The following is a 26,544-nucleotide window of genomic DNA, read 5'->3' as shown; positions in this document are numbered from 1 at the left end:
CTTTTTATAATATGGAGACAAGCACTGTGCACAGTACTCCAAGTGTGGTCTAACCAAGGTTCTATACAAGTTTAATAAATTGCTTTTCAATTCTGTCCCTCTGGAAATGAACCCGAGTGCTTGGTTTGCCATTTTTATGGCCTCATAAACCTGCGGCGCTACTTTTAGTGATTTGTGTATCTGTACCCCGAGATCCCTTTGCTCCTCTACTCAATTTAGACTCTTATCCAAGCAGTATGTGGCATCCTTATTCTTCCTACCAAAATGCACCACCTCACACTTACCTTTGTTGAAATATTGAAATTCATTTGCCAATTACACGCCCATTCTGCAAGTTTATTAATGTCTTCTTGCATTTTGATGCATTCTTCCTTTGTATTAACTGCACCCCCAATTTTGTGTCATCCGCAAATTTTGAAATTGTACTTTGGATTCCCGAGTCCAAATCGTTAATGTAATTGTGAACAACAGTGGTCCCAGCACCGATCCCTGTGGAAAACCACTTTCCACCTTTTGCCAGTCTGAGCAGTTCCCCTTAACCCCCACTCTCTCTGTTTTCTGCTTTGTAGCCAGCTTGCTATCCATTCTGATACCTGTGCCCTGGCTCCACATGCTCTGACCTTAATCATGAGTCTACAGTGCGGTATCTTATCAAAGGCCTTTTGATAATCCCGATACACCTACTACATTACCGTTGTCTACTCTTTCTGTTACTCCTTCAAAGAATTCAGTAAGGTTGGTCAAGCATGACTTTCCCTTCTGAAATCCTTGCTGACTATTCTTTGTTATATATTCATTTTCTAGATGTTTTTCTATTACACCTTTGATTAAGTAGTCCACTATCTTTCCCACCACCGACGTTAAGTTAACTTGTCTATAGTTCCCTCAACTTGTTCTAGCTCCCTTTTTAAATAGAGGAATAACATTAGCTGTCCACCAGTCCTCTGGCACTAGTCCCTTTTCTAATGAATTTTTATATATATGTAATAGTGCCTCTGCTATCTTTTTCCTAACTTCTTTTGATATGCGCGGATGCAATCCATCCGGACCAGGGATTTTAATCCTCTCTAAATTTGAATAGTTTATCAGTTATCTCCCCCTTTCTATCTTAAATGTCTTTATATCTTTTTTGATCCCTTCTTCTAATGTCATACCCACCTTGTTAGTCTCCCTGGTAAATACTGAGGCAAAGTAATTATTCAATATTTCTGCTATTTTGTTGTCATTACCTGTGTGTTTATCGTGTGTATCCCTTAGTGGCCCTATCCCTCTCCTGATTTTTCTTTTGTTATTTATGTGTCTGTAGAATACTTTACTATTTCTTTTCATATTCCTTGATAATTTAATTTCATACTTCCTCTTTGCTTTCCTGGTTGTTTATTTGACATCCTTCCTAATCTCCTTGTATTCCCTTTAGCCATTCTCTCCTTTATTGTCTATATACTTAGACTATGCTTTTTTCTTTAGTTTCAATTTACGCATATCTCTTTATTCATCCATGGTGTTTCATTATTGGCTAGTTTGTTCTTGTTTTTTAGAGGAATACATTTCTCCTGAACGCTATTGATCACTGTTTTAAATATTTCCCACTGCTGTTCTATCTTTTTGTCAACATTTTTTTTTCCAGTTTACCTTCCCTAGTTGCATTTTCCTCAACGTTTCTTCCCCTCAAAATTAGCTTTTCTTCCAATCTATTACTTTGGTCTTTGCCTTACTTATGTCTTTCTCAATCATTATTTTAAACCTTATTATGTTCTGGTCGCTATTGCCTAGATATTCCCCTACGCTTACTTCTCTTATCTGTTCTGGTTCATTTCCCATTACTAGACCCAGCAGTGAATCCTCTCTTGATGGGCTTCTCACATACTGGGTAAGAAAGGAATCATGTACTCGCTGTAAAAACTCCATACCCTTTTCTCCTTGCCCTTCCTTTTTTTGCCAGTGGAGGTAGTTGAAATCTCCCAAGATTATTATTCGATGTTTGTTAATCATTCAATAGATTTGCCTGCATATTTCTTCCTCCACTTCCCTTCCTCTATTAGGAGGTCTGTAGAATATACCTATTATCGTGATTGCCCCCTTCTTATCCTTTGTCTCAATCCATATGGGTTCTGTTTCTATCTTAATATTACTTATGTTCTTTTCTTCTATTGTTATTATGTTGTCGCTAATTCGTATAGCTACTCCACCCCTGCTTTCTTCCCTATCCTTTCTAAATACGTTATGTCCTGAAATATTTAACTGCCATGAAGAACAGGACTGTTCCCTACTACATTTGGCTCCTTGCTACGAATTATTGCCTCCAGTTCCCCCATTTTGTTTTGGATGCTGTGCACATTGCTGTACAGGCAATTTAAATTGTTCCCGTCACTTTATTTTTAACATATTGTACTGATGTTCTAGAACTATATTTGGTCCCTGACTGTTTATGTCGCCCTTGTTCGTTACCTTGGTCTGACTTTTATTCTCATTTCCTGTTTCTTTTTTCTTCAGACTTATGTTATTTTCACCGGATCCCTCCCCCCATGTTACTAGTTTAAAGTCCTATCCACAGCCCTATTTATCCTTTCCACTAGGGCACTGGTCCCATTCCGGTTCAGGTGGAGCCCGTCCCAGCGGTACAGCTCCTTCCTGTCCCAGTACTGGTGCCAGTGACCCATGAAATGGAACCCCTCCTTCCCACACCACTCTTTCAAACACCAATTCACCTTTCTCATTTGCCTATTCCTTTGCCAATTAGCACATGGCTTGGGTAGTAATCCCGAGGTTACCACACATGAGGTCCTGTTTTTCAATTTAGCTCCTAACTACTGATATTCTCTTAGCAGGACCTCCTCCCTTTTCTTCCCTCTGTCATTGGTCCCAACATGGACCACGACAACTGGATCTGCCCCCTCCCTCTCCAGTTGCTCTGAGATCTCCTTTACCTTTGTACCAGGTAGGCAACACACCCTTCTCACACACACACACTCTTGCGCCGGTTGGGTTACAGTTCAACTTTCTGCTAAAATACATCTGCATAATCCCAAAATTAAAATCTTGCATGAGCCAGCACAATCCAGCAGCTTAACAGGCGTAATCGTTTATTTATTTTTTTGCAATAAAAAATAGTCATTGATGTATTTAAGAGTGGTAACCTGGTGCAGTTTTATTAATACAGCTGAAAATGGGTTTATCATAAAAATAAGCACTTTTACTAAGAGTGTCTAGTCCTCCACCTAATTTTAAATCACTGAAAATGCCTTAAAAAAATTATACTGAACCATTTACTACTTTCATTGGTGTACACTGGTCAGTTTCTTAGTAAATTAAATATTTTTTAATACGTTAAAACGTTTAAAATGTGCCTACTAATGACCATGTGCCTAAGAAAACAAGCTTAATTTGAAGACCCTCTAACGGCCGCAAATGGGCGCAATCGGCAGAAACTCGCCATCCTCATTATTTCGATCGGGGGTGTGGCCAATTTTGTGGGCGGGGTCGGCTACGGACGCGGTGATTTTTGAACCAGCTAAAAAGATTGCACTGGGCATAATTTACGACCAGTGTGAATTGATTTTCCACAATCTTTAGCGCTGGTTCAGGCGGATTGTGCTGATAAAACAAGCGCAATTTGGCGGAAACTCTACCCCCATGTGTAGAATTATTTGTTCTAATTTATTTTTGCGGCAGTTTAAAAGTTTTTGCAAAAAAGATAATTAGACTTTAGCGATTTTCTTTAGTATATTTTCCAGTTTGCATCTACAAGGATGACATACTGTGAAATGGCAATATTGTACTGTGCTACTGGAAATACCAGTTTGAGACTGGTGCCTGGTTTAGAGTGATCCTGAGCTGGCAATGCATTATACTGTTGGTTTCGCAATGTTTTTAGTCAGACAAATGGAGCTTGCATGCTACGCTCACTGGTACCAAATGGCAGTTCAGTTTATAAATGGTAGCAAAGAGTTGATGGGATAGTCTGTTAAACAATGTTTAATAAGTTGGGTTGCTTGGGAATTCTTAAATTTGTTTGGCAGTGATTGAAGTTATACTGCCACTAGCCTAAAATTGAAGTGATGTGAGCCTGCCTCCATCAGGTCGTTGCACACTTCTTACCAAAATGTCAAGTACCATCTGTTTGAAGACTTCACTCCCCGGTTATGATGCAGTTTTTGCATTAAAAAACCATGCCTAAAGACTGCAGTAGAATTTTAAAATACCAGCAAATGTGTTGAAAGACTTTCCCAAATTAAAGGATTGCGAATGTGTCCTAAAGTACTAGACTTAAGCTGAAGCAGTTTATAAAGTCACCTGATCTTTGAGGTTGGGTTACAACATGTTAATATACTCTTTAGCATAATTTATATGGTGCATTTGGTCTCAGAAATATTGGTTTGTTTCTCCATTTAACTCTTTCGATTCATGGATGGAAGCCAATGACACAGGTTCACTTTCTTTTCATCCCAAGCTACTCCATTTGCCAACTCGTGCTCAACTTCTGAAATTTACCCTCATTCTCGTTCTAAAATCTTTCAGTGATACTCTTGTTCACAGTCGCCATTGCTGACATCCACATTCACTTTTTCTACATCATTTCTGACCTTTGTATTTTGGTTCTTTAGGGGATTATTTCTTCTGTGTGCTGTTTAACAAACTCATAATCCCAGTTTATGACTTTGTTATACATAGTACAGAAGAAATCTTCCTGCATTGTGTCCCCTTTTCCACCCAGTTTTTTCTCTTTTGCTCATCCTATCACTGCTACACTTCAGTTATCTCTTGGACACCTTGATGCCTGTCCAAATTCTAGGTGGAGTTCATGTATTACCTGAGAATATTTCTCCCTTAACTCTTTTGATTTTTTGCCCCCCGATTGTTTTGCATGATCAGACACCCTGTCACCCTTTTCGGCTCTTTTCTATCCCAGATATGTCTTTTATCCTGTTACTCTCTCAGTCTCTTGCTCATGTGCTCACTCATCTCTCACAACTTCTGACTGACCTAAGCTCCTCATCAGCCAGGTCAAGACTGTGACTGGATGTGAAGTCTAGCATCGGTGTGTTACTTCTCCTCTTGACTGTCTCTCAGCTCGTGTCACTCGGTGGTTTATTTTTCAGTAAACCACTATTATTAAGCCCTTGACATCAAGGCAGCATCTGACTGAGTGTGGCACCAAGGAGCCCTAGTAAAATTGAAGTAAATGGGAATCAGGGGGAAAACTCTCCAGTGGCTGGAGTCATACCGAGCACGAAGGAAGATGGCGGTGGTTGTTGGAGGCCAATCATCTCAGCCTCAGGACATTGCTGCAGGAGTTCCTCAGGGCAGTGTCCTAGGCCCAACCATCTTAGCTCCTTCATCAATGACCTTCCCTCCATCATAAGGTCAGAAATGGGGAAACTCGCTGATGATTGCTCAGTGTTCAGTTCCATTCGCAACCCCTCAAATAATAAAGCAGTCCGAGCCCGCATGCAGCAAGACCTGGACAACATCCAGGCTTGGGCTGATAAGTGGCAAGTAAAATTCGCACCAGACAAATGCCAGGCAATGACCATCTCCAACAAGAGAGAGCCTAACCCCTCCCCTTGACATTCAACGGCATTACCATCACCGAATCCCCCACCATCAACAACCTGGGGGTCACCATTGACCAGAAACTTAACTGGACCAGCCATATAAATACTGTGGCTACAAGAGCAGGTCAGAGGCTGGGTATTCTGTGGCGAGTGACTCACCTCCTGACTCCCCAAAGCCTTTCCACCATGTACAAGTCACAGGTCAGGAGTGTGATGGAATACTCTCCACTTGCCTGGATGAGTGCAGCTCCAACAACACTCAAGAAGCTCGACACCATCCAGGACAAAGCAGCCTGCTTGATTGGTACCCCATCCACCACCCTAAACATTCACTCCCTTCACCACCGGCGCACAGTGGCTGCAGTGTGTACCATCCACAAGAAGCACTGCAGCAACTCGCCAAGGCTTCTTCGACAGCACCTCCCAAACCCGCGACCTCTACCACCTAGAAGGACAAGGGCAGCAGGCACATGGAAACAACACCACCTGCACGTTCCCCTCCAAGTCACACACCATCCCGACTTGGAAATATATCGCCGTTCCTTCATCGTCGCTGGGTCAAAATCCTGGAACTCCCTTCCTAACAGCACTGTGGGAGAACCGTCACCACACGGACTGCAGCGGTTCAAGAAGGCGGCTCACCACCACCTTCTCAAGGGCAATTAGGGATGGGCAATAAATGCTGGCCTTGCCAGCGACGCCGACATCCCATGAACGAATAATAAAAAAAATTATTTTATATGTACCATATGCAGTGTGGATAACAAGTCAAAAATTGTTAAATAGCCATGCCAGTTTTTATTCTCTTTCTACACACTTGCAGTACAATATTTGAAAAGCTCCAGAGTTTTCCTGTATGTTGTTTAAGTTCACTGGTGCACAATTTGTGCTGTTTATACCAATTGTATGATTTAAGTTCATTATTGCACCAGTTCTGCTGTTTGAATTAAGTTCCAGTTGTGTTTGACTTCATTGTCATTTGTGTTGTTTGAATTCATTACTGCACCATTGTGTTGCATGAGTTCATTGTCACACCATTTGTGTTGTTTGAGTTCAGTGTCATTTCTGTTGTTTCACTTCATTACTGCACCATTTGTGTTGTTCGATTTCACTGCTGCACTGTTTTTGTTTGAGTTCATACTACACCAGTTTTGTTATTTGAATGAATTGCCAGTTGTGTTGTTTGGTTTCATTTCTGCACCAGTGTTCTGTTTGTATTCATTGTCACACCATTTGTGATATAGGAGAAATATACAGGTACTTTCTCATTTCATTAGTCCTGTCTGGAGAAGCCATACTGACAAAAACAAACAAGCTAAGAGCAGCACTTTGATGAAAGTAAAGAAGGGAATATAGCATCATGTGACAAACACTAGGGTGTTCGAAGGTTAGCTTTTGGACGTAATGTTATCAGCATTTTTCTAAACTGTTATATATTATATATAGGGCTACCTTTTTTACTTATCAATAACTTTTATTTGACATTCTTAAATACAACAGTTTATCATCATTATGGTTACTTTTTGCCATTTACAGTGGAAAACATTGTGCTCCCTTGATTTTTTATTTACTTTTTCAAAATTCGGTTATTGATAATATGCTGACATGTAATTGTCTCTTGAGGTAATTTGTTTCCAGTAAGAGAACAGCCAAAATTCTTTATTAACACATTTAAAAAAAAATCTTTAATTCAAGATAAGACGATTCAAAAGTTTTTTGATACTGTTTTCTACTTGAAACCTTTTCATTTGAAATAGCCAGTGCCATGGTCCCCTTGCAATCTGACAGCCATTGCTCATTGCACAATGGGATATTTGTTGCCCCTGAGTACCCTTCCCTTTCCTGAAGGCACCAACCCATAAGAACATAAGAAATAGAACTAGGAGTAGGCCAATCGGCCCCTCGAGCCTGCTCCGCCATTCAATAAGATCATGGCTGATCTGATCCTAACCTCAAATCTAAATTCATGTCCAATTTCCTGCCCGCTCCCCGTAACCCCTAATTCCCTTTACTTCTAGGAAACTGTCTATTTCTGTTTTAAATTTATTTAATGATGTAGCTTCCACAGCTTCCTGGGGCAGCAAATTCCACAGACCTACTACCCTCTGAGTGAAGAAGTTTCTCCTCATCTCAGTTTTGAAAGAGCAGCCCCTTATTCTAAGATTATGCCCCCTAGTTCTAGTTTCACCCATCCTTGGGAACATCCTTACCGCATCCACCCGATCAAACCCCTTCACAATCTTATATGTTTCAATAAGATCGCCTCTCATTCTTCGGAACTCCAATGAGTAGAGTCCCAATCTACTCAACCTCTCCTCATATGTCCACCCCCTCATCCCCGGGATTAACCGAGTGAACCTTCTTTGTACTGCCTCGAGAGCAAGTATGGAGACCAAAACTGTATGCAGTATTCCAGGTGCGGTCTCACCAATACCTTATATAACTGCAACAATACTTCCCTGTTTTTATATTCTATCCCCCTAGCAATAAAAGCCAACATTCCGTTGGCCTTCTTGATCACCTGCGGCACCTGCATACTAACTTTTTGATTTTCTTGCACTAGGACCCCCAGATCCCTTTGTACTGCAGTACTTTCCAGTTTATTGCCATTAAGATAATAACTTGCTCTCTGATTTTTCCTGCCAAAGTGCATAACCTCATGATCGGTTGTGGTTCCACAGATGCCAGCAGACCTCTAGTACTTTAACCAGTTCCTCCTGTGTGAGTCTAGATAGTGAGACATAGCAGGTTGTTTGATCTTGGAGGGCATCACAGCCAAATCTGATCCTGTCCTTACCCAGTATTCAAATACACGTACCTTCCAGCAGGGGTCACTGGATAGTGCTACGGTCAGGAAATCGAACTGTTTTTCACCCATCACAAGCCCGCAGGCACTGATACCAAGTGTGGTGAACGTAGCACTGCCCTGACTGCGATCAATTCATTCAGCGCAGAACATGCGATCTTCCTGATCTATATGGCTCGGTATTACGCTGGGTAATGCATTTATTCACGAAGCTATCGGGAGAACTGTGTACACAGCAACTTTCAAGCAGATCCTTGTAGTCACGAGTACAGAATGAGAACTATCACTACGAACATACAAAATCGACGGGCAGGAAAAGACCAGCTGGTCCATCAAGCCTGCCCCACACCATGATGACCGGCCCATCATGGCTAAACACTTCTTCCCACTCCCACAGCCTGTAATCTCCTGGGAGAGGCAAAAAAGCAGAAAAAACCCAGGGCCAATAAGGGAAAAAAAATATTCTGGAAAATTTCTCTCTGACCCCCCTCCCCCCCTTCCAGGCGATTGAAACCAGTCCAGGCAATCACATGGACCAAGTGTTACCTATAAAGGCACTTACCTTCTATATAAAGTGATCACTGCCTCAGTCAAGAACTGGTCCTGCTCCTTCTTGAAGGCAGAGAGTCAACACCAGCCGGCAATGTATTCCAGAGACTCTCAATTCTCAGGGAGAAGAAGAACCGTTTAACATCCAGTCTATTCCTACTCTTCCATAGTTTAAACTCGTGTCCCCTGGTCCTCCTCAATCTGTTAAACTGGAATAATCTATCAATAGGGATGCTATCCAGGCCTTTAATTATTTTATAGACCTCTATCAGGCGCTTCTCAATCTACGCTGCTCTAAAGCAAATAGACCAAGGTCCTTAAGCCTATCTGAGTAGCTGTGGATCTTTAAGCTAGGAATCATTCTTGTAGCTCCTCCTCTGGACCTTTACCAAGGCCACCATGTGGGCGGACCAAAATTGGGCACAGTAGTCCAGATGCGGGCTACCAGTGACTTGTATAGTGTCAATAAGTGTCCTTTGATTCATACTGAATGGTTCTATAAATACAAATCAATACTTTGTTAGCTTTAGCTACAGTTTCTCTACATTGGTCATGAACCTTTAGTGATCTGTGAACTATAACACCAAGATCTTTTTCTTTATCAACCTCTTTCAGTATTATTTCCTGCAAATGATACATGTGTTTTGTGTTGGGCACAATGCGGGGGGGGGGGGGGAAGAGTTCAATAAGGCCTATTATTGGGTGTAGGTAGCGCGATCCGCTATTAAGCCACGCCCAACGGCTCCTGCGCAGGCAGGACGAGAACTTCGTCCGGCCTCAGTACTCACCGTCAAGCAGCGTTGAAATCTTGACCTTCCACACGATTGAAATAAATGTGCACTTTCCACCAGCAGGGGGAGCCCCAATCTTTTAAAGGGAAGAAGTCGCTTAAAATCTCTTAAAGGTAGCCGGTACCTGTTATTTGCTAAAAATAACAGTCTGCAGTCTGCACGGAGTCTGAACGGAGATCAGACATTGTACACGTAAAACACAGATGCAAGTCCTGTCCCTATGTTTACAAACTGATAAATTATGTTGAAACATTGAATAAAGGTTGTGCACTACTAAATCCCACACCCTTCCAACTGCATGCCACACCTCACCAATCTGCCTATCTGAGTTTGTATCATGCTTGCGAGAGTGCATGCACCAAGGTTCTCTGCTGATGCACTAGAGGCCTTGGTGCAAGAGGTTGACAGTAGGGGGGACATCCTATATCCGCCGGGGAGGGGGGTGGTGCAAGAGGCCCCCAAACATATGCCCAAAAGGCAGTGGGAGGCAGTGGGGGATGAAGTCAATGCCAGGCGCATAGCACCACAAACATGGATGCAGTGCAGGAAGAAGTTCAATGCTTTGACATGAGTGGTCAAGGTGAGCGAGGTCAACTGTCAAGTGGCGTCTCCTACCACCTGCACCACTAGCCACATCCACTGCTCCATGCACTACACCTCCCCCCCGTCACCCACATCAGTACTCAACTGTTCCATTCTGTTGCATCCTCTCACCCTTACACATTACCACTGTTGCAAGCTGCCCACCTACAACTCACAGGCCACACACACTGGCAGCTATTGAACCATGACATGCATATCACCCAGACACACATCCCATTTTCTTGCAGGAGAAGGTGGCGCATAACAGGAGGCAGCAAGTGGCAGTGGCATTTAGCCTCTTGAGCCTCTTCCACCATTCAGTGAGATCATGGTTGATCTGTGACCTAACTCCATATACCCGCCTTAGCCCCACATCCCTTAATACCCTCGGTTCACAGAAATCTATCAATCTCAGATTTAGAATTCACAATTGAGCTAGCACAACTGCCCTTTGCAGAAGATCGTTCCAAACTTCTCCCACCCTTTGCGTATAGAAGCGTTTCCTAACTTCACTCCTGCACGTCCTGGCTCGAAATGTTAGGCTATGTCTCCATGTCTTAGTATTCAAGTATAGGAGACCTCCAAAAACAGTTACAAATGCATTAGCAGCCAGAAGCAATAATCCCTCCACTAACCTGTAAATCCTGCATGGTCCCTTTAAATAGTACTGGTTGGGGTCCTCCAGGCACTCCAAGACATGTTCAGATGGTTGTGGTTAAGACAGTTCACTGAGTTGAGCGTTAAGTCCCAAAATGGTGTCTATTACTTTAAATTAGCGTTACATACAGATTGTATCCATTTTTCTCCTTACTTTACATGCAGCTGGAGTTCAGTATTTGCGCATGCGCTAATACCTATACCAAGCTGGCATCCGGCGCACGTCACGCTGGAAACGTGCGTGCGCAGCCAAGATGTCATCTTGGTACTTCGGGAGGCCATGTAGCACCGAAACAACGGTCGCTACATGGCCCAATTTCTAGCCCAATGTTTTGTATTAGGCTGATTTTAAATACCACTAATCTTTGTGGCTCAATGCCAATGTATCTAACAGTTGAAAGACTATATAAAAAAAGTCCTCTTTAGCTGATGTCACTTGTACTTCTCCAAATGGTCACTCTTATAGCATTAATGTTTTGAAATCAACTGCAGAGGGTATTGGTGCAATAAAACCCAATCTTATTGAAGCACCACAGTGAGGAGAAATACATTTCCAGTTGACCTCGCTCCAAGAGTCATAATCAATCATTTATAACAGGAGTTGAACATGAACTATAAATATTACTGCTGTGTCTGCATTTCAGAGTAAGGGTCTCCTGGAAGGAGATTAATATTAATTAATCTATTTATGTAGCGCTTCTATTAAAAGACTGGAAACATTTGTTTCATTTCTTTCAGCTTGCCTATATGCAGAATCAGATGCCTGGTTTGATCCATGCTACTTACGCAACTGACTAAAATTGTACTTGTATAAGGTTCTCAGATCAAACCTGGATGTACTTACCAGTGGAGCTTTTGAGGGAACAAATAAAACAATCTTAAATAAATAGCCTCAATTTGAAAAGAATCCATTATAGACAGAATTATAAAAGTTTCTCCTTTATTCCACTTAAGACTTTGACATTTTTTTAGACCTAAAAGAAAGTAACATTTTATCTACTTATTCAGATAAGGTTTCCCATGATGAAATTTGCAATAACTATTTGAGGACCTACAATCCAGAAATATTTAATGCAAGGCATAGTAAATGTATGAATTGTCAATTAGGTAGATGTTTAAATGAAAGAGGGCATTGTTCAGAATTACCACAAATATTTTATAAGCATACCTTTATAGTTGTTCTGCAATAATGACCATAGTTTAAAAATTGTTTTTACTTCAGCTACAGTCCTTGGTTTGATATAGCAATATAATTTTCAATGGTTTCAATCATAATTCAGAGTATATTGTCAGCACAGTGCTACAGTAAGAGAACTTACCCTTCTGAGGCTTTTTATAAGTCCTGTGTTTTGTAATTTAAATTTACTCCTCCTACAAAACGCAGCAACAGTGAAGAATTATAAGATCATAATTGTGTTCTCAAGAGAGCATTGCCTGAATGTGAAAAAGAAGGGATGCATGGAAATAGCACACTATGTCAGACTGCATCTACATTCTTCTTGGAAACAGGATACAAATTATTTGAGGTTTGTGATAGGAGTGATTTTAATGCCTGGTTCATAGCTTGCACAGTGAACCTTATCAGGAGCCTATGGTCTAGTCGATTTCATTCAAGTAGCTTCTCCCACACTGACACTTTTGTCTTTCACCCTTAACCTGGATGAGGTGCTGCTGATGGTAGTGAAACTGCTTTACTAACATCTGATCATAGTCCTCGAGTGGCATTCTTATTCATGTTCAGTTGCAGAAATGTAAGAGGAAGATTAGCTGCTGGGTATCAATTTATAATTACCCATTATAATCAAAATTTTAATTTCACGAGGTTGTAGATGTTTATTGTAAGGTAGATGTTTAATTCTCCAGTAAAAAAATACTATTTTCAAGAATTAATTGGATGTGTCTGCACTGGTACATGAGGAGTGTTTTGTAAGTAAAACATCTTAGCTAGATACCCTCAATTTGTTCTTCACAGATTGGAAAGATCACATCCCAGTCAGATTTATAAATGTTTTTCTCACCTTCTTCGGACATGGGAGTTTATGAGGCAACAATACAAATCTTACTGTTTGAAAGTATGCAAACACAATTGTAGCATAAATTTTAAGAATTATTTCTTTTTTCAGTCTTGTTCAAACAATGACTGTGAGCCACCACACTACAGATTGGAGACGGTGTCCTTTCATGGTGGAGATAGTTCGTATTTAGGTATCAAATATCAAATTTATTCCACCCAGGATTGCAAACAAGTGAGTTTTCAGTGTTTCAACATTGAGTATTCTATTTGCCATTCCAAATTAATTCTCAATTATTATTTATGCTTAATTGCAATAGGGGTGAATTATTATAAATGTGGAGGATGACTTAACTGAGCTGATTACATTATAGGTTAGATTTTCATCTGTCTTCAAAAGGTGTTTGGTTATGATATTGAAAAACATCAAAGCAGGCATCGATGTTAAGAGTTAGGGACTAGGCCAATCCCAAGAATGTGACAGTTCAATAACTTAATATGGAGCCAGTTTAAAATTCTGAGTGATTCCTAACACTGAATAGTTTTAAAAAGTTATTAGAATTGGGATTTTAACTGTCGTTAATAACAGACCTGTCAAACACTCAACAAAAATAGAGCAGCGGTATTTGTATTTCTTCAGACTTCAAAATATATTTATAATTCCAAAGAAATGTATAGGTGGAAATTTAAATTAGCTCTGTTACAAATTATTAAAATATGAGACTAGAAATTATGCTGTGCAATATAACTGTACAAATGTTTAATGCATTATTTTAAATAAGTTAAAAACCAGACAAAATAATTTCATATGATTGCATATAGCACTCATAAAGTATTATCACACAGTGTAACTTTGAGGCTTTAGTGTTCTTGGAGCACTGAGTGCAGTAGTTAGGAGGAACTGAGTGACCATTCTGAAAATAGCCTTAGTCACCATTGCCCAATATTTCATTCAAATGAATGAGCGTTTAACTGTATGTTTGGCATAAAACATAGCTTCAGTTTGAAACAAAACAGTAATAAATCAAGGGATTCAGATTATGTGATGTCATTATGGCATGAAAATGAAGCTTAAGTAGTTTGGCACCTCACACTGTAATCTGTGCTATTCTTTACAATATATGCAGATTGAGCTTGTAGGTGTTGTTGATTCTATTTTTGCTAGCAGTTGGTGTTTGGAGACTGTGATGGATGGCAGGCTTCCACAATGTAACTACAGGACTTGACCAGCAATGATACTAGCTTTCATTTCACTGGATGTTAAAGGGGATTAAAAGGTGATTTTTCAAGGCCCCTCTGGAGGCAGCAGTGTTGCAAGCAGCAATCAATGGCTGGCAAAAGCAGCACTAATTCACGTTTTGTCTGGTCATGGGTAAGCTGAGTGTTCAGTCTAATCATGCAGACCAGCAGTGGAGTTTTTTCATTACTGACCTGCACAAGTTTTCCCTGATATTGGAGCAGGTGCATATACAGAAATTGAAAGTTTCTCCTAGATGTACTAACAGATGATTCAGTTATTTTAACCGTTGAGTAGTTTTGCCACGAATAATTCTGATATTTTATCCAGTGACTTGCTGTGCCACACAGACAGGAAGTCCCAGATCTGTGCTCTGTGCTGAGTGACTTGGTCTTGACTGGGAAGATGGTGGCTCAGCATCCTTCGGGTAGGGAGGGGGAATCAGCTTGGGCTCCCTTCCTGATCACTATCCAGCAACCCCTGTTAAAAGTGTATGTGTGGGGTCATTGGATATGGATGGGATCAAGCTTGACTATAATGCCCTCCAGTATGGTTAAATAGCCCACTGCCATTCACTCAAGATTGACACATGAACGATGGTCACTTGGGCAAGGTACTGGATGGCGTCCAGTACATGTGGAAGTGCGTCTCATTCAATGTCTTCAGGAGAGGAGGGGAGAAGTGAAAATTGGCAAGAAAATAAATATATCCAGAAACCAACTGTGAAAGATACTGACTTTCTGAATCTTTTTCATTTATAATTTTTTTTGTAAGTTATTATTAAACTTGTTCTTTTTTTTTGGTTTCTTTATGCTAGCATTAATCCCCTGAGTGAAACATGAGCCGGGTGACTGACCTGGTGCCTCTGCCAATGTCAGTCTGTAACCATTTTTTGGGAGTTGGGTAAGAGTGGCCTGGATGTCTTTCCCTCCAGTTTTTCCCACTTGCCAGGAGGGAGTGCCCCACTGTATAGTACTTCCACCTGATGTGGCTGAAGTTAGAAACTGACCATTTCTTGGAATTGTTGGCTTTGACTTGTTTAGTATCACTACATGGCATAATGCATTGGAGCTTACCACCTCTTTCAAGGATTTTCAGATTGTAAACTATCTCTGAATCAACTCCGACCTATTTCCATTTTGTCTGTTTTTAGGGGACTTTTTTTTTTATTCGTTCACGGGATGTGGGCGTCGCTGGCGAGGCCAGCATTTATTGCCCATCCCTAATTGCCCTCGAGAAGGTGGTGGTGAGCTGCCTTCTTGAACCACTGCAGTCCGTGTGGTGACGGTTCTCCCATAGTGCTGTTAGGAAGGGAGTTCCAGGATTTTGACCCAGCGACGATGAAGGAACGGCGATATATTTCCAAGTCGGGATGGTGTGTGACTTGGAGGGGAACGTGCAGGTGGTGTTGTTCCCATGTGCCTGCTGCCCTTGTCCTTCTAGGTGGTAGAGGTCGCGGGTTTGGGAGGTGCTGTCGAAGAAGCCTTGGCGAGTTGCTGCAGTGCATCCTGTGGATGGTACACACTGCAGCCACAGTGCGCCGGTGGTGAAGGGAGTGAATGTTTAGGGTGATGGATGGGGTGCCAATCAAGCGGGCTGCTTTATCTTGGATGGTGTCGAGCTTCATGAGTGTTGTTGGAGCTGCACTCATCCAGGCAAGTGGAGAGTATTCCATCACACTCCTGACTTGTGCCTTGTAGATGGTGGAAAGGCTTTGGGGAGTCAGGAGGTGAGTCACTCGCCGCAGAACACCCAGCCTCTGACCTGCTCTTGTAGCCACAGTATTTATATGGCTGGTCCAGTTCAGTTTCTGGTCAATGGTGACCCCCAGGATGTTGATGGTGGGGGATTCGGCGATGGTAATGCCGTTGAATGTCAAGGGGAGGTGGTTAGACTTTCTCTTGTTGGAGATGGTCATTGCCTGGCACTTATCTGGCGCGAATGTTACTTGCCACTTATGAGCCCAAGCCTGGATGTTGTCCAGGTCTTGCTGCATGCGGGCTCGGACTGCTTCATTATCTGAGGGGTTGCAAATGGAACTGAACACTGTGCAATCATCAGCGAACATCCCCATTTCTGACCTTATGATGGAGGGAAGGTCATTGATGAAGCAGCTGAAGATGGTTGGGCCTAGGACACTGCCCTGAGGAACTCCTGCAGCAATGCCCTGTGGCTGAGATGATTGGCCTCCAACAACCACTACCATCTTCCTTTGTGCTGGGTATGACTCCAGCCACTGGAGAGTTTTCCCCCTGATTCCCATGGACTTCAATTTTACTAGGGCTCCTTGGTGCCACACTCGGTCAAATGCTGCCTTGATGTCAAGGGCAGTTACTCTCACCTCACCTCTGGAATTCAGCTCTTTTGTCCATGTTTGGACAAAGGCTGTAATGAGGTCTGGAGCCGAGTGGTCCTGGCGGAACCCAAACTGAGCATCGGTGAGCAGGTTATTGGTGAGTAAGTGCCGCTTGATAGCACTGTCGACGACACCTTCCATCACTTTGCTGATGATTGAGAGTAGACTGATGGGGCGGTAATTGGCCGGATTGGATTTGACCTGCTTTTTGTGGACAGGACACACCTGGGCAATTTTCCACATTGTCGGGTGGATGCCAGTGTTGTAGCTGTACTGGAACAGCTTGGCTAGAGGCGCAGCTAGTTCTGGAGCACTACAGCTGGGATGTTGTTGGGGTCCATAGCCTTTGCTGTATCCAGTGCACTCAGCCGTTTCTTGATATCACGTGGAGTGAATCGAATTGGCCGAAGACTGGCTTCCGTGATGGTGGGGATATCGGGAGGAGGCTGAGATGGATCATCCACTCGGCACTTCTGGCTGAAGATGGTTGCAAACGCTTCAGCCTTGTCTTTTGCACTGACGTGCTGGACTCCGCCATCATTGAGAATGGGGATGTTTGCAGAGCCTCCTCCTCCCGTTAGTTGTTTAATTGTCCACCACCATTCACGACTGGATGTGGCAGGACTGCAGAGCTTTGATCTGATCCGTTGGTTGTGGAATCGCTTAGCTCTGTCTATAGCATGTTGCTTCCGCTGTTTAGCATGCATGTAGTCCTGAGTTGTAGCTTCACCAGGTTGGCACCTCATTTTTAGGTACGCCTGGTGCTGCTCCTAGCATGCTCTTCTACACTCCTCATTGAACCAGGGTTGATCCCCTGGCTTGTTGGTAATGGTAGAGTGAGGAATATGCCAGGCCATGAGGTTACAGATTGTGCTGGAATACAATTCTGCTGCTGCTGATGGCCCACAGCGCCTCATGGATGCCCAATTTTGAGCTGCTAGATCCGTTCTGAATCTATCCCATTTAGCACGGTGGTAGTGCCACACAACACGTTGGATGGTGTCCTCAGTGCGAAGACGGGACTTCATCTCCACGAGGACTGTGCGGTGGTCACTCCTACCAATACTGTCATGGACAGATGCATTTGCGACAGGGAGATTGGTGAGGACAAGGTCAAGTAAGTTTTTCCCTCATGTTGGTTCGCTCACCACCTGCCGCAGGCCCAGTCTCGCAGCTATATCCTTCAGGACTCGGCCAGCTCGGTCAGTCGTGGTGCTACCGAGCCACTCTTGGTGATGGACATTGAAGTCCCCCACCCAGAGTACATTTTGTGCCCTTGCTACCCTCAGTTCTTCCTCCAAGTGGTGCTCAACATGGAGGAGGACTGATTCATCAGCTGAGGGAGGACGGTAGGTGGTAATCAGCAGGAGGTTTCCTTGCCCATGTTTGACCTGATGCCATGAGATTTCATGGGGTCCAGAGTCAATGTTGAGGACTCCCAGGGCCACTCCCTCCTGACTGTATATCACTGTACCGCCACCTCTGGTGGGTCTGTCCTGCCGGTGGGACAGGACATCCCCAGGGATGGTGATGGAAGAGTCTGGGACGTTGGCTGAAAGATATGATTCTGTGAGTATGGCTATGTCAGGCTGTTGCTTGACTCGTCTGTGGGACAGCTCTCCCAATTTTGGCACAAGTCCCCAGATGTTGGTAAGGAGGACCTTGCAGGGTCGACTGGGCTTGGTGTTTTGCCGTTGTCGTGTCCGGTGCCTCGTGGTCCGTCCGGTTTTATTCTTATTATGACTTTTCGTAGCGAGATTTTACAACTGAGTGGCTTGCTAGGCCATTTCAGAGGGCAATTAAGAATCAACCACATTGCTGTGGGTCTGGAGTCACATGTCGGCCAGACCGGGTAAGGACGGCAGGTTTCCTTCCCTAAAGGACATTCGTGAACCAGATGGGTTTTTACGACAATCCGGTAGTTTCATGGCCATCATCACTGATACTAGTATTTTTTAATTCCAGATTTTTATTTAATTAATTGAATTTATTTAATTAATTGAATTTAAATTCGCCAGCTGCCGTGGCGGGATTTGAACTCATGACTCTGGATTTTAGTCCAGGTCTCTGGATTACTAGCCCAGTAACATAACCACTATGCTACCGTACTCATTAAGATTTGAAAATTAAGGAGTTAAGGGTAAAGAAAGGAACGCACGTTTTGTACAAAGAGTCATTGATTTGTGGAAAGGAAGGCCTTTGAAGTGAACAGTATAAATAGGCTGAAGGGACAATTAATGCATTTCTTAAGAGAGAAGGAATTGAGGGATCTGGTAAGAAGATTGGTATGTGGAGTCAAGATCAATCAAAAATGGCCATTGGAATAAATGTTTTTTTTCTCTTTCGAAAAATGTTTGTTCTTAAGTACAAGATTTTCCACTTTGTGCACCAGTCAGCAACAAGCACTCTTGGTCGACATGCATCACAGATCTTGTGAAGAGTAAAGCTGGCTTTACTCAATTGTGGTCTCAAGGCATGGCCTTAGAAAATATTGTGAAATAAGAACTGTTGTTTTGATCGGTGCTGTAAATTTACAATTGTTTGAATTAATATCATGGTTGGAGATTGGGAGAAGCATTAATGGTGTGCAGTGACTTGATATTTGAAACTCCCACCAGTTTTCCTGAGTTTTGTTTAGGGACCATAAAGCAGAACATTTACATCAAGCTAGTAAAATTACCCAGGTTGAATCCTATTGATTTAAACTAGGTTAAAAATCACTGCATGATTTTGATCAGTCATTTCATTTAACACTCTACTTTGCAATTGCTTGAACTGATATGGGCTATGAAACTCACAGGATTGCATCCAGTCTTGTTAGCTGAAAGCAATTTCTAGAGCTAGTAAAATCTAAGCAGAGCATGATTCAAGACAAAAAATGCCACAGTTATTAGCCTGTTTTTGAATAAGCACAGATATACAGAAACTCTGAAGGTAGGGTTTGGTATTTATGTACAGTTAGCTGGATAGGTTTTCACAGTATATTAAGGGGTTATCCTGCTAACTCATACTATGGGATATCATAGACTCTACCTTTATGTAGCCATAAAGTTATTATAGTTGCATTGGGGGAAAACACACTTAGCAAGTATTGCATAATTTATAAAATATATAACAGTGGATACCTGAGAGCTTGGCAGATTCCGTTTTTTGCTTGAGTATGTGCAACCAATATACAGTCTATAGTAATGTGCATAGACCATATTATCTATAGCTAGTGTATCTTCACTACATCTATCAGTACAGGATTGAAACCAATATAATTTCAGTACCATGTTTGCCCCCTCAGTGCATTTGTTGCATACGATTAATTGAGTGATTTCTCAGAGAACGAGTGACTTGGCATGGATCTGATCCAAGGAGAGAGACAGACTAGTTGGGGAGTGAATGGTTAATTTTAATGGTTGCCACAACAATAGGACAAGGGACGTAGTTCATGTGACACAAAGATATATGGTTTGTGCTTTGGGGCCATTCTGTTATTTTCAGCCCGATCCCTGATTGGTTCATGTTTGTCATTTGGTCCAGTCAATCCTTAATGTAACATGTGCACCCTTTGATATGACAACAGTAATTTATAGTTTGCTGTATTTCTATAAGGATCATATTTACATATATATTAGAAACATGGTGGGTCTCCACCGTCCCCTGTCTAATTTTACTGAAGTAATCTATTCCACTACCAAGTACATACTCTATCCTCATGTTAATATGACTAAACACAGAAAAAAATTATAAATTTACAAAGTAAATCCTTTCATGTTCAAGAAAAAAATCAGGGATTTTGATGTCTACTACCCTCAGTCCCAGGGTAGTAGACATCAAAATCCCTGATTTTTTTTTTCTTGAACATGAAAGGATTGTCTTGTAAAAGGAGCATACATTTGAACCACAATGCCAGAATCACTCTCATGAACAAATCTGTCACTTTAGCAGAAAAACTGCTATTAAACAAGGAATACTATTTAGCAAGTCCAATTGTATGATTGAACTCTCCAACAATTTTATTGCCATTTACGAATATAATAAAATAATGTGTAATGTGTAGTGAGTTGGTTATAGAGAAAATATCTGTTTCTTGGTCTAAAGTGGTTGGATGACAATCTGAAAATACCATGCCATTTTTTTTTTTGTCATGCAGCTGAAATTATTTAAATGAAATTTCTAACTGCACAGTTTGAAAGTGCACGGCCCAAATTAGAACTGAGCCATACTAACCAGCCAAATTAGCACTAAATAACAAGAACAGTTATCAGTTTTCTTGCACTCACTGTTTTCCATTCTTCCTCTTTTTTTAGGTTTTACTGGGACTTGGTAATGCTGCTGCTTATGGTTGGAAATCTCATAATTATTCCTGTGGGAATCACCTTCTTCACAGAATCGACATCAACCATTTGGATTGTTTTTAACGTTGCATCTGATACCTTCTTCCTTTTGGACTTGATAGTCAATTTTAGAACTGGAATTGTTGTAGAAGATAATGCCGAAATCATACTGGACCCAAAGGTCATCAAGTGGAAGTACATAAAGAGCTGGTTTATCTTAGATTTTGTCTCTTCCATACCAGTGGATTATATCTTTCTGATTATAGAAAAAGGATTTGATTCTGACGTTTACAAGACTGCCAGAGCACTGAGAATTGTGAGGTTTACAAAAATCCTCAGTCTCCTACGATTATTAAGACTTTCAAGACTTATACGATATATACACCAGTGGGAGGAGGTAATGTACTTTTATAGTTTTTGAATCTTGGATCAAATTGCAAATTGCAGTTCTGCTGTGAAACCACTTCTAGTGATTTATTTTTTTAACCACACAGTTTATGTTGACACAAAGCTGTTTTGGTTTGATAACAATGCAAACTGTGCAATATAAGTCGGAAGTGAATTTGACCTGTTTGGGTTCTGACAAGCAGTATTGAACCAACTTGTCCCGCTCCTGATTATTATCCAGTGTCTTAGACTTTGCTTAACTGCAACCAGTACAAAGCAAAGTTTAAAAAGTTCCCCAGGAGTTGATGGTACTGCAAACTTTTTAAAAGGACTATTTCATGTTAGCATAGACCCAGTTGTCCCACTGGCAATTCGCTAATGTTATTTTGACTCTGGGGTAGCTGAACTCTGAACGCATGTAAGCATGCAAGCACAGAGCTCCTTTTTGCCTAGCCAAAGTACAATGCAGAGCTGGAGCTGGAAGTAATGGGGGGATATTATGGGATACAGGCGGTCGGCTGGCAAGCTCGACTCCCTACCAGCAGCAAGGACTTGTAAAATGATCCCTTGGATATCAGCACTACTGCCTTCATATCACTCTAAGGAAGTACCAGTCACAAACCAATAGCAGCACCATTTGTCGCTTTGTGTGATTGAGCAGTGTTGCGTTTATGTAACATTTTCTTTTAACCTTGGTTCAAATCCAGAAGGTCTCTTATCTAACATTTGCTAAAAGTTTCTCAATTCAGACAATCTCAGTCCAATTCTCTATGGATGTGAGCTCACGGTGCAATACTGTGCCAGAATTCAATGATAATTGGTATTAATTTGACGATATAGCTCAGAGGGTAAGGGAAATGTAAATATCGGCCTGGTACAAGAGGGATGGTTCTGTGAGATGGAGATTAAGTTACGTGGCTAATAGTGAGAATTCTATGCTTGCTCCATCTATTCTAATCCTTCTACCTTCATTCTGCCAGTGTTTATTATTATTTTTATTGATTTTGGTTGTGGCTTAATTGTTATGGGAATCAATGATTTTCAGTTCTCTAAATATTCAGCCCTGAACTTAAAACAAAACTCACACACATTCCTCTCTGAGTCTCTGTGTATATATTAGGTCTGAAAAATTTAGCACCAAACCCAATTCATTATCTGATAATATTATCATGATGCTATTCACATTCTCATCGATCATCTTTCAAACACTTTGTCAGGTGATAGAGCACCTCTAAGAATATCTGTACTTGGCCACCACTGTACATTTTGGTGGTCAGTCAAAGTCCACGGCAAATTGTGCAGATAGCACAATATATGTTTTCCATAAAATACTATTTTTGACAGCATGTCAAAAACTGTACCAGATCTACTGTTCTTTGCTGTCAAAGTGAACCACATAGTTATAAAATGTTGACTATTTTGTCATTTGGATGAATGCCTGATGCCTCTGTAATACTGAGATCATTGTGCAATATTAACACTTTGTGTGAAACCACATGGGCAGATTTGTGAAACTAGCCTCATATACAGGCCGACTCTACCAGTTGGTCGCTTTGCAGGATGTGCACGCACATGGTACCTGGGGATATCAGCGTTTCTCAGCCATGGAGAAGAAGACAATGGGGCAAAGACCCATTAGGTCAGATCGCTGGTCCCTCCCCCCCCCCACCCCTACACTGCCCTGGAATTTCCTGGGGCTTTATCAGTGGGCATATCTAGGTCGGTACTTGTAGTAGGTCTAGGCCCAGCATTACTGTTATAGTGAAGCAGGAGGGACGTTCCCTTCCTGCGAATGCTCAGTGCCGTAGCATGGCAGTGCTTGAAGATTGATGGCGCAAGTGCCTCCCACTAGACTCTCATAGACTGGAGAGTCCGTCGGGGTCCCAGGAGTAGGCTGAAGATGAAGGCAAGCAATAAATCTTTGAGGCATGCTTTCTTTCCCCCATAGACAATCTAAAGGCCCCAGGTGCTGTGGCCAGGAGCACAATTCCTGTTCCCTTCCTGAACTACTTGACTACGACTGAGATGCTCTCAAAGTACATTTCATAGGGCCAATCAAAGTCCATGGCAAATTGTGCAAATTGTGCAAAATAAATTTTCCCACTAAAATACTATCTTTGACAGGATTTCAAAGCTGTACCAAAATGACTACTCTTTTTTTGTTCACATGAATTACGTAGTTGGAAAATGTTGACAATTTTTGCCATTAGAATGAGTGAATGCCTTATGCATATAGCTCGGGGTAGGGAAATTGAGGGCAGCTTGATTTTTCTCTGGAAGTAATTGAGTATTGAACTAACTATTCAAGCTTGGAATGAGATAAAGCTCATTCTATAATAATGTCAAATACAAGTCTTGAATTGGAATGGACAGCAAGCAGAAACAAACTGCACACTAGTGCGGAGTGACTAGTACTGCAAAACCTTGTCAAAGCATCATTAAAACAACAACTTATGTGGTTCTTGCTCTTCTACAGATAGTCGTAAGGTCACAACTGCATTTTTAGCTTGAGTCAGGACAATTGTGGTGCTCCTCCAGTACTAGAACTCACTAGTGTAAGAATATCAGAAATATTTAAGAGCGGTTTTTTGCTTGTAAAGTTGAGAGGCACGACATCAGCTTTTTAAATTATGTTTGGGCCTTTCCAGATCGTAGTGACATATGTGCAATATTGATATTGGCAGGATGTGCATCACGGGATGCCTTTTCAATTCTCTCTCGCTGTGGTCAGTTAAGGAACTCCTGAAGAGTATTTTGACAGGAACGCTGTGGATGAAAGCTTGCTGCTAGCGCAGATGCTTAGGGTGCAGAGCTTCTTGTGTCAGGAATGTTTTGTGACAGTGGGCCCGATATTAGGAGGGCAGCGGGTTCGCAGCGGGGGGTCGACTGGGCACGTGGGTAACGCACCAGTGAAATCGGGGTGCTCCGCACGGAATTGCAGGCTAATTGGATCCACTTACCTGTGCTTCCGGGTCTCGCGCTGGAAAGCTGCGCAGCGGGCGGACTGCGCATGCGCAGCATAGACTGTCAGCTGGAGGAGCCCTATTTAAAGGGGCATTCCTCCACTGACTGATGCTGAAGGAAATAGGAAAAATTACAGCATGGAGCAGCACAGGGGGAAGGCTGCTCCCTGGTTTAATGATGCCTCACTCCAGGTATTATTGGATGGGGTGAGGAGGAGGGGGAGGGAAACAATCCCAGTTGTTTGCAAAATCCCACCCCTCCTAAAATGTTATGTTAATCAGGTCTCTAAACGACCTGAAATTCCTTAATGAGTACTTTAAGTGGCACCCCGCTGGCTTTAATTGCCGGTGGGAGTCCCACATGCGGGGGCTGCTCGCATGTCAGCGCGTCACTGGGGAACCTGGAAGTGGGTGGGTTGTAGCCGGGCTCCAGACCCGCCCCGGGAATCCCCGATTTTCACACCCCCCCCCCCCGCCACGAACGCACCCGCTCGGGGGTGCGAAAATTGAGCCCAATAAGACTGCATTTGTAAATAGCTTGGCAAGTAAGTTTGCTGGGGAATGGAAATTGCAAGCTTCTGCTGACAGATACCGTGTTGGGAAGCTATTGGCAATAACATCAGTTAAACTCATTAATGGGGAGCAAGGATGATCCAATTAAGTCACATACATTGCATAAGATACCTCACACCATAGGACCGGCTTGAGAAAAGGTGTTAAAGGAACCAGCCCAGCTACAGCACAGTAGGTTTGGGAAAATCTGATGGCCATCCATTCCAGATAAAGGAATCTCCTTAATGGGAATGGTGGCAATCTGATTTTTATTTACAGTAAACAAAGCTACTCGAAATGAAAACCCGCAAATTGGATTTAAAAACAGAAAATACTATAAATACATAGCAGGTTCGTCAGCATCTGAAAAGAGACAAGTACACCTTAATGTTTCAGATGTGGACCTTTTGTCAGAGCCCAGCTCTAATGAAGGGTCTCGATCTGATAAATGCTAAGCCCTCTCTTCAGGTGCTGACAAACCTACGCATTTTAAGTAAACTCGACCGTTGATCAATGCCTAATCAGAAATAATTGTAACAGTGGGCAAACAAGCAAGGAAGATGATCTTAATAAATCTATTGCATTTTTTGCATGAGTGAAATATATGACGACTGTGAGTATTTTGTGGCTTTCTTGCAAACTTTGTACTTCTTCTCACCCTATGAGTATGTACCTGGACAACCAAATTGGCAAAAGTAGTTTGGAGAATAAGTTCATGGAATGCATTCGAGATAGTTTTCTAGAACAATATGTCAAGGAACCAACTAGGGAACAGTCTATGTTAGATCTAATATTGTGTAATGAGACAGGGTTAATTAGTAATCTTATAGTTAAGGATCCTCTGGAGTAGAGTGATCATAATATGATAGAATTTCATATTGAATTTGAGAGTGATGTAGTTAGGTCCAAAACTAGGGTCTTAAATTTAAACAAAGCCAACTACGTAGGTATGAGGAATGAGTTGTCTAAGGTAGATTGGGAGATTAGCTTAAAAGATATGATGGTAGATAAGAAATGGTGAACATTTAAAGAAATAATTCATAATTCTCAATGAATATGCATTCCCTTGAGGAATCATGAAGGGTCTAGACAGCATAGATAGAGAGAAACTGTTCCCATTGGCAGAAGGGTCAAGAACCAGAGGACATAGATTTAAGATGATTGGCAAAAGAACCAAAGGTGACATGAGGAAAAACTTTTGTACACAGCGAGTGGTTAGAATCTGGAACACACTGCCTGAGGGGGTGGTGGAGGCAAATTCAATTATGGCCTTCAAAAGGGACAAGATAAGTACTTGAAAGGAAAAAATTTGTAGGGCTACGGGGAAAGGGCAGACGAGTGGGACTAGCTGGATTGCTCTTGCATTGAGCCGGCATGAACGCGACGGGCCGAATGGCCTCCTTTCCTGCTGTAACCTTTCTATGATTCTATGAATAAAAACTCCATGGGAGAAATGATCCAACTGTGACTAACTAGAGAAGTTAAGGATAGTATTAGATTAAAAGAAAAGGCTTACAATGTTGCCAAAAAGAGTAGTAAACCTGAGGATTGGGAGGGTTTTAGAATTCAGCAAAGGATGACTAAGAAATTGATAGAGGGAGAAAACTGAATATGAGAGTAAACTAGCAAAAAATATAAAAACAGATTGTAAGAGCTTCTACAAGTATGTAAAAAGGAAGAGATTAGCAAAAGTAAACATGGGTCCCTTAAAGGCAGAGACAGGAGAAATTATAATGGGGAATAAGGAAATGGCAGAGACGTTAAACAAATATT

General features: G+C 41.9%; 1 protein-coding gene across 1 annotated transcript in view; it reads left to right on the top strand.

Moving 5' to 3' along the window:
- LOC137328900 (potassium/sodium hyperpolarization-activated cyclic nucleotide-gated channel 1-like) overlaps positions 1–26,544 on the top strand; it is a 218,280-nt gene that overhangs the window by 2,995 nt on the left and 188,741 nt on the right. The window contains exon 2 of the mRNA XM_067994379.1: positions 20,843–21,266. Within this exon, the coding sequence (XP_067850480.1) occupies positions 20,843–21,266 (424 nt within the window). The remainder of the gene's footprint in view (positions 1–20,842; positions 21,267–26,544) is intronic.

The sequence above is a fragment of the Heptranchias perlo genome, chromosome 1, assembly GCF_035084215.1.
Source record: "Heptranchias perlo isolate sHepPer1 chromosome 1, sHepPer1.hap1, whole genome shotgun sequence".
NCBI classification, from domain to species: Eukaryota; Metazoa; Chordata; class Chondrichthyes; order Hexanchiformes; family Hexanchidae; genus Heptranchias; species Heptranchias perlo.
This window is presented reverse-complemented; position numbering and strand designations above follow the sequence as displayed.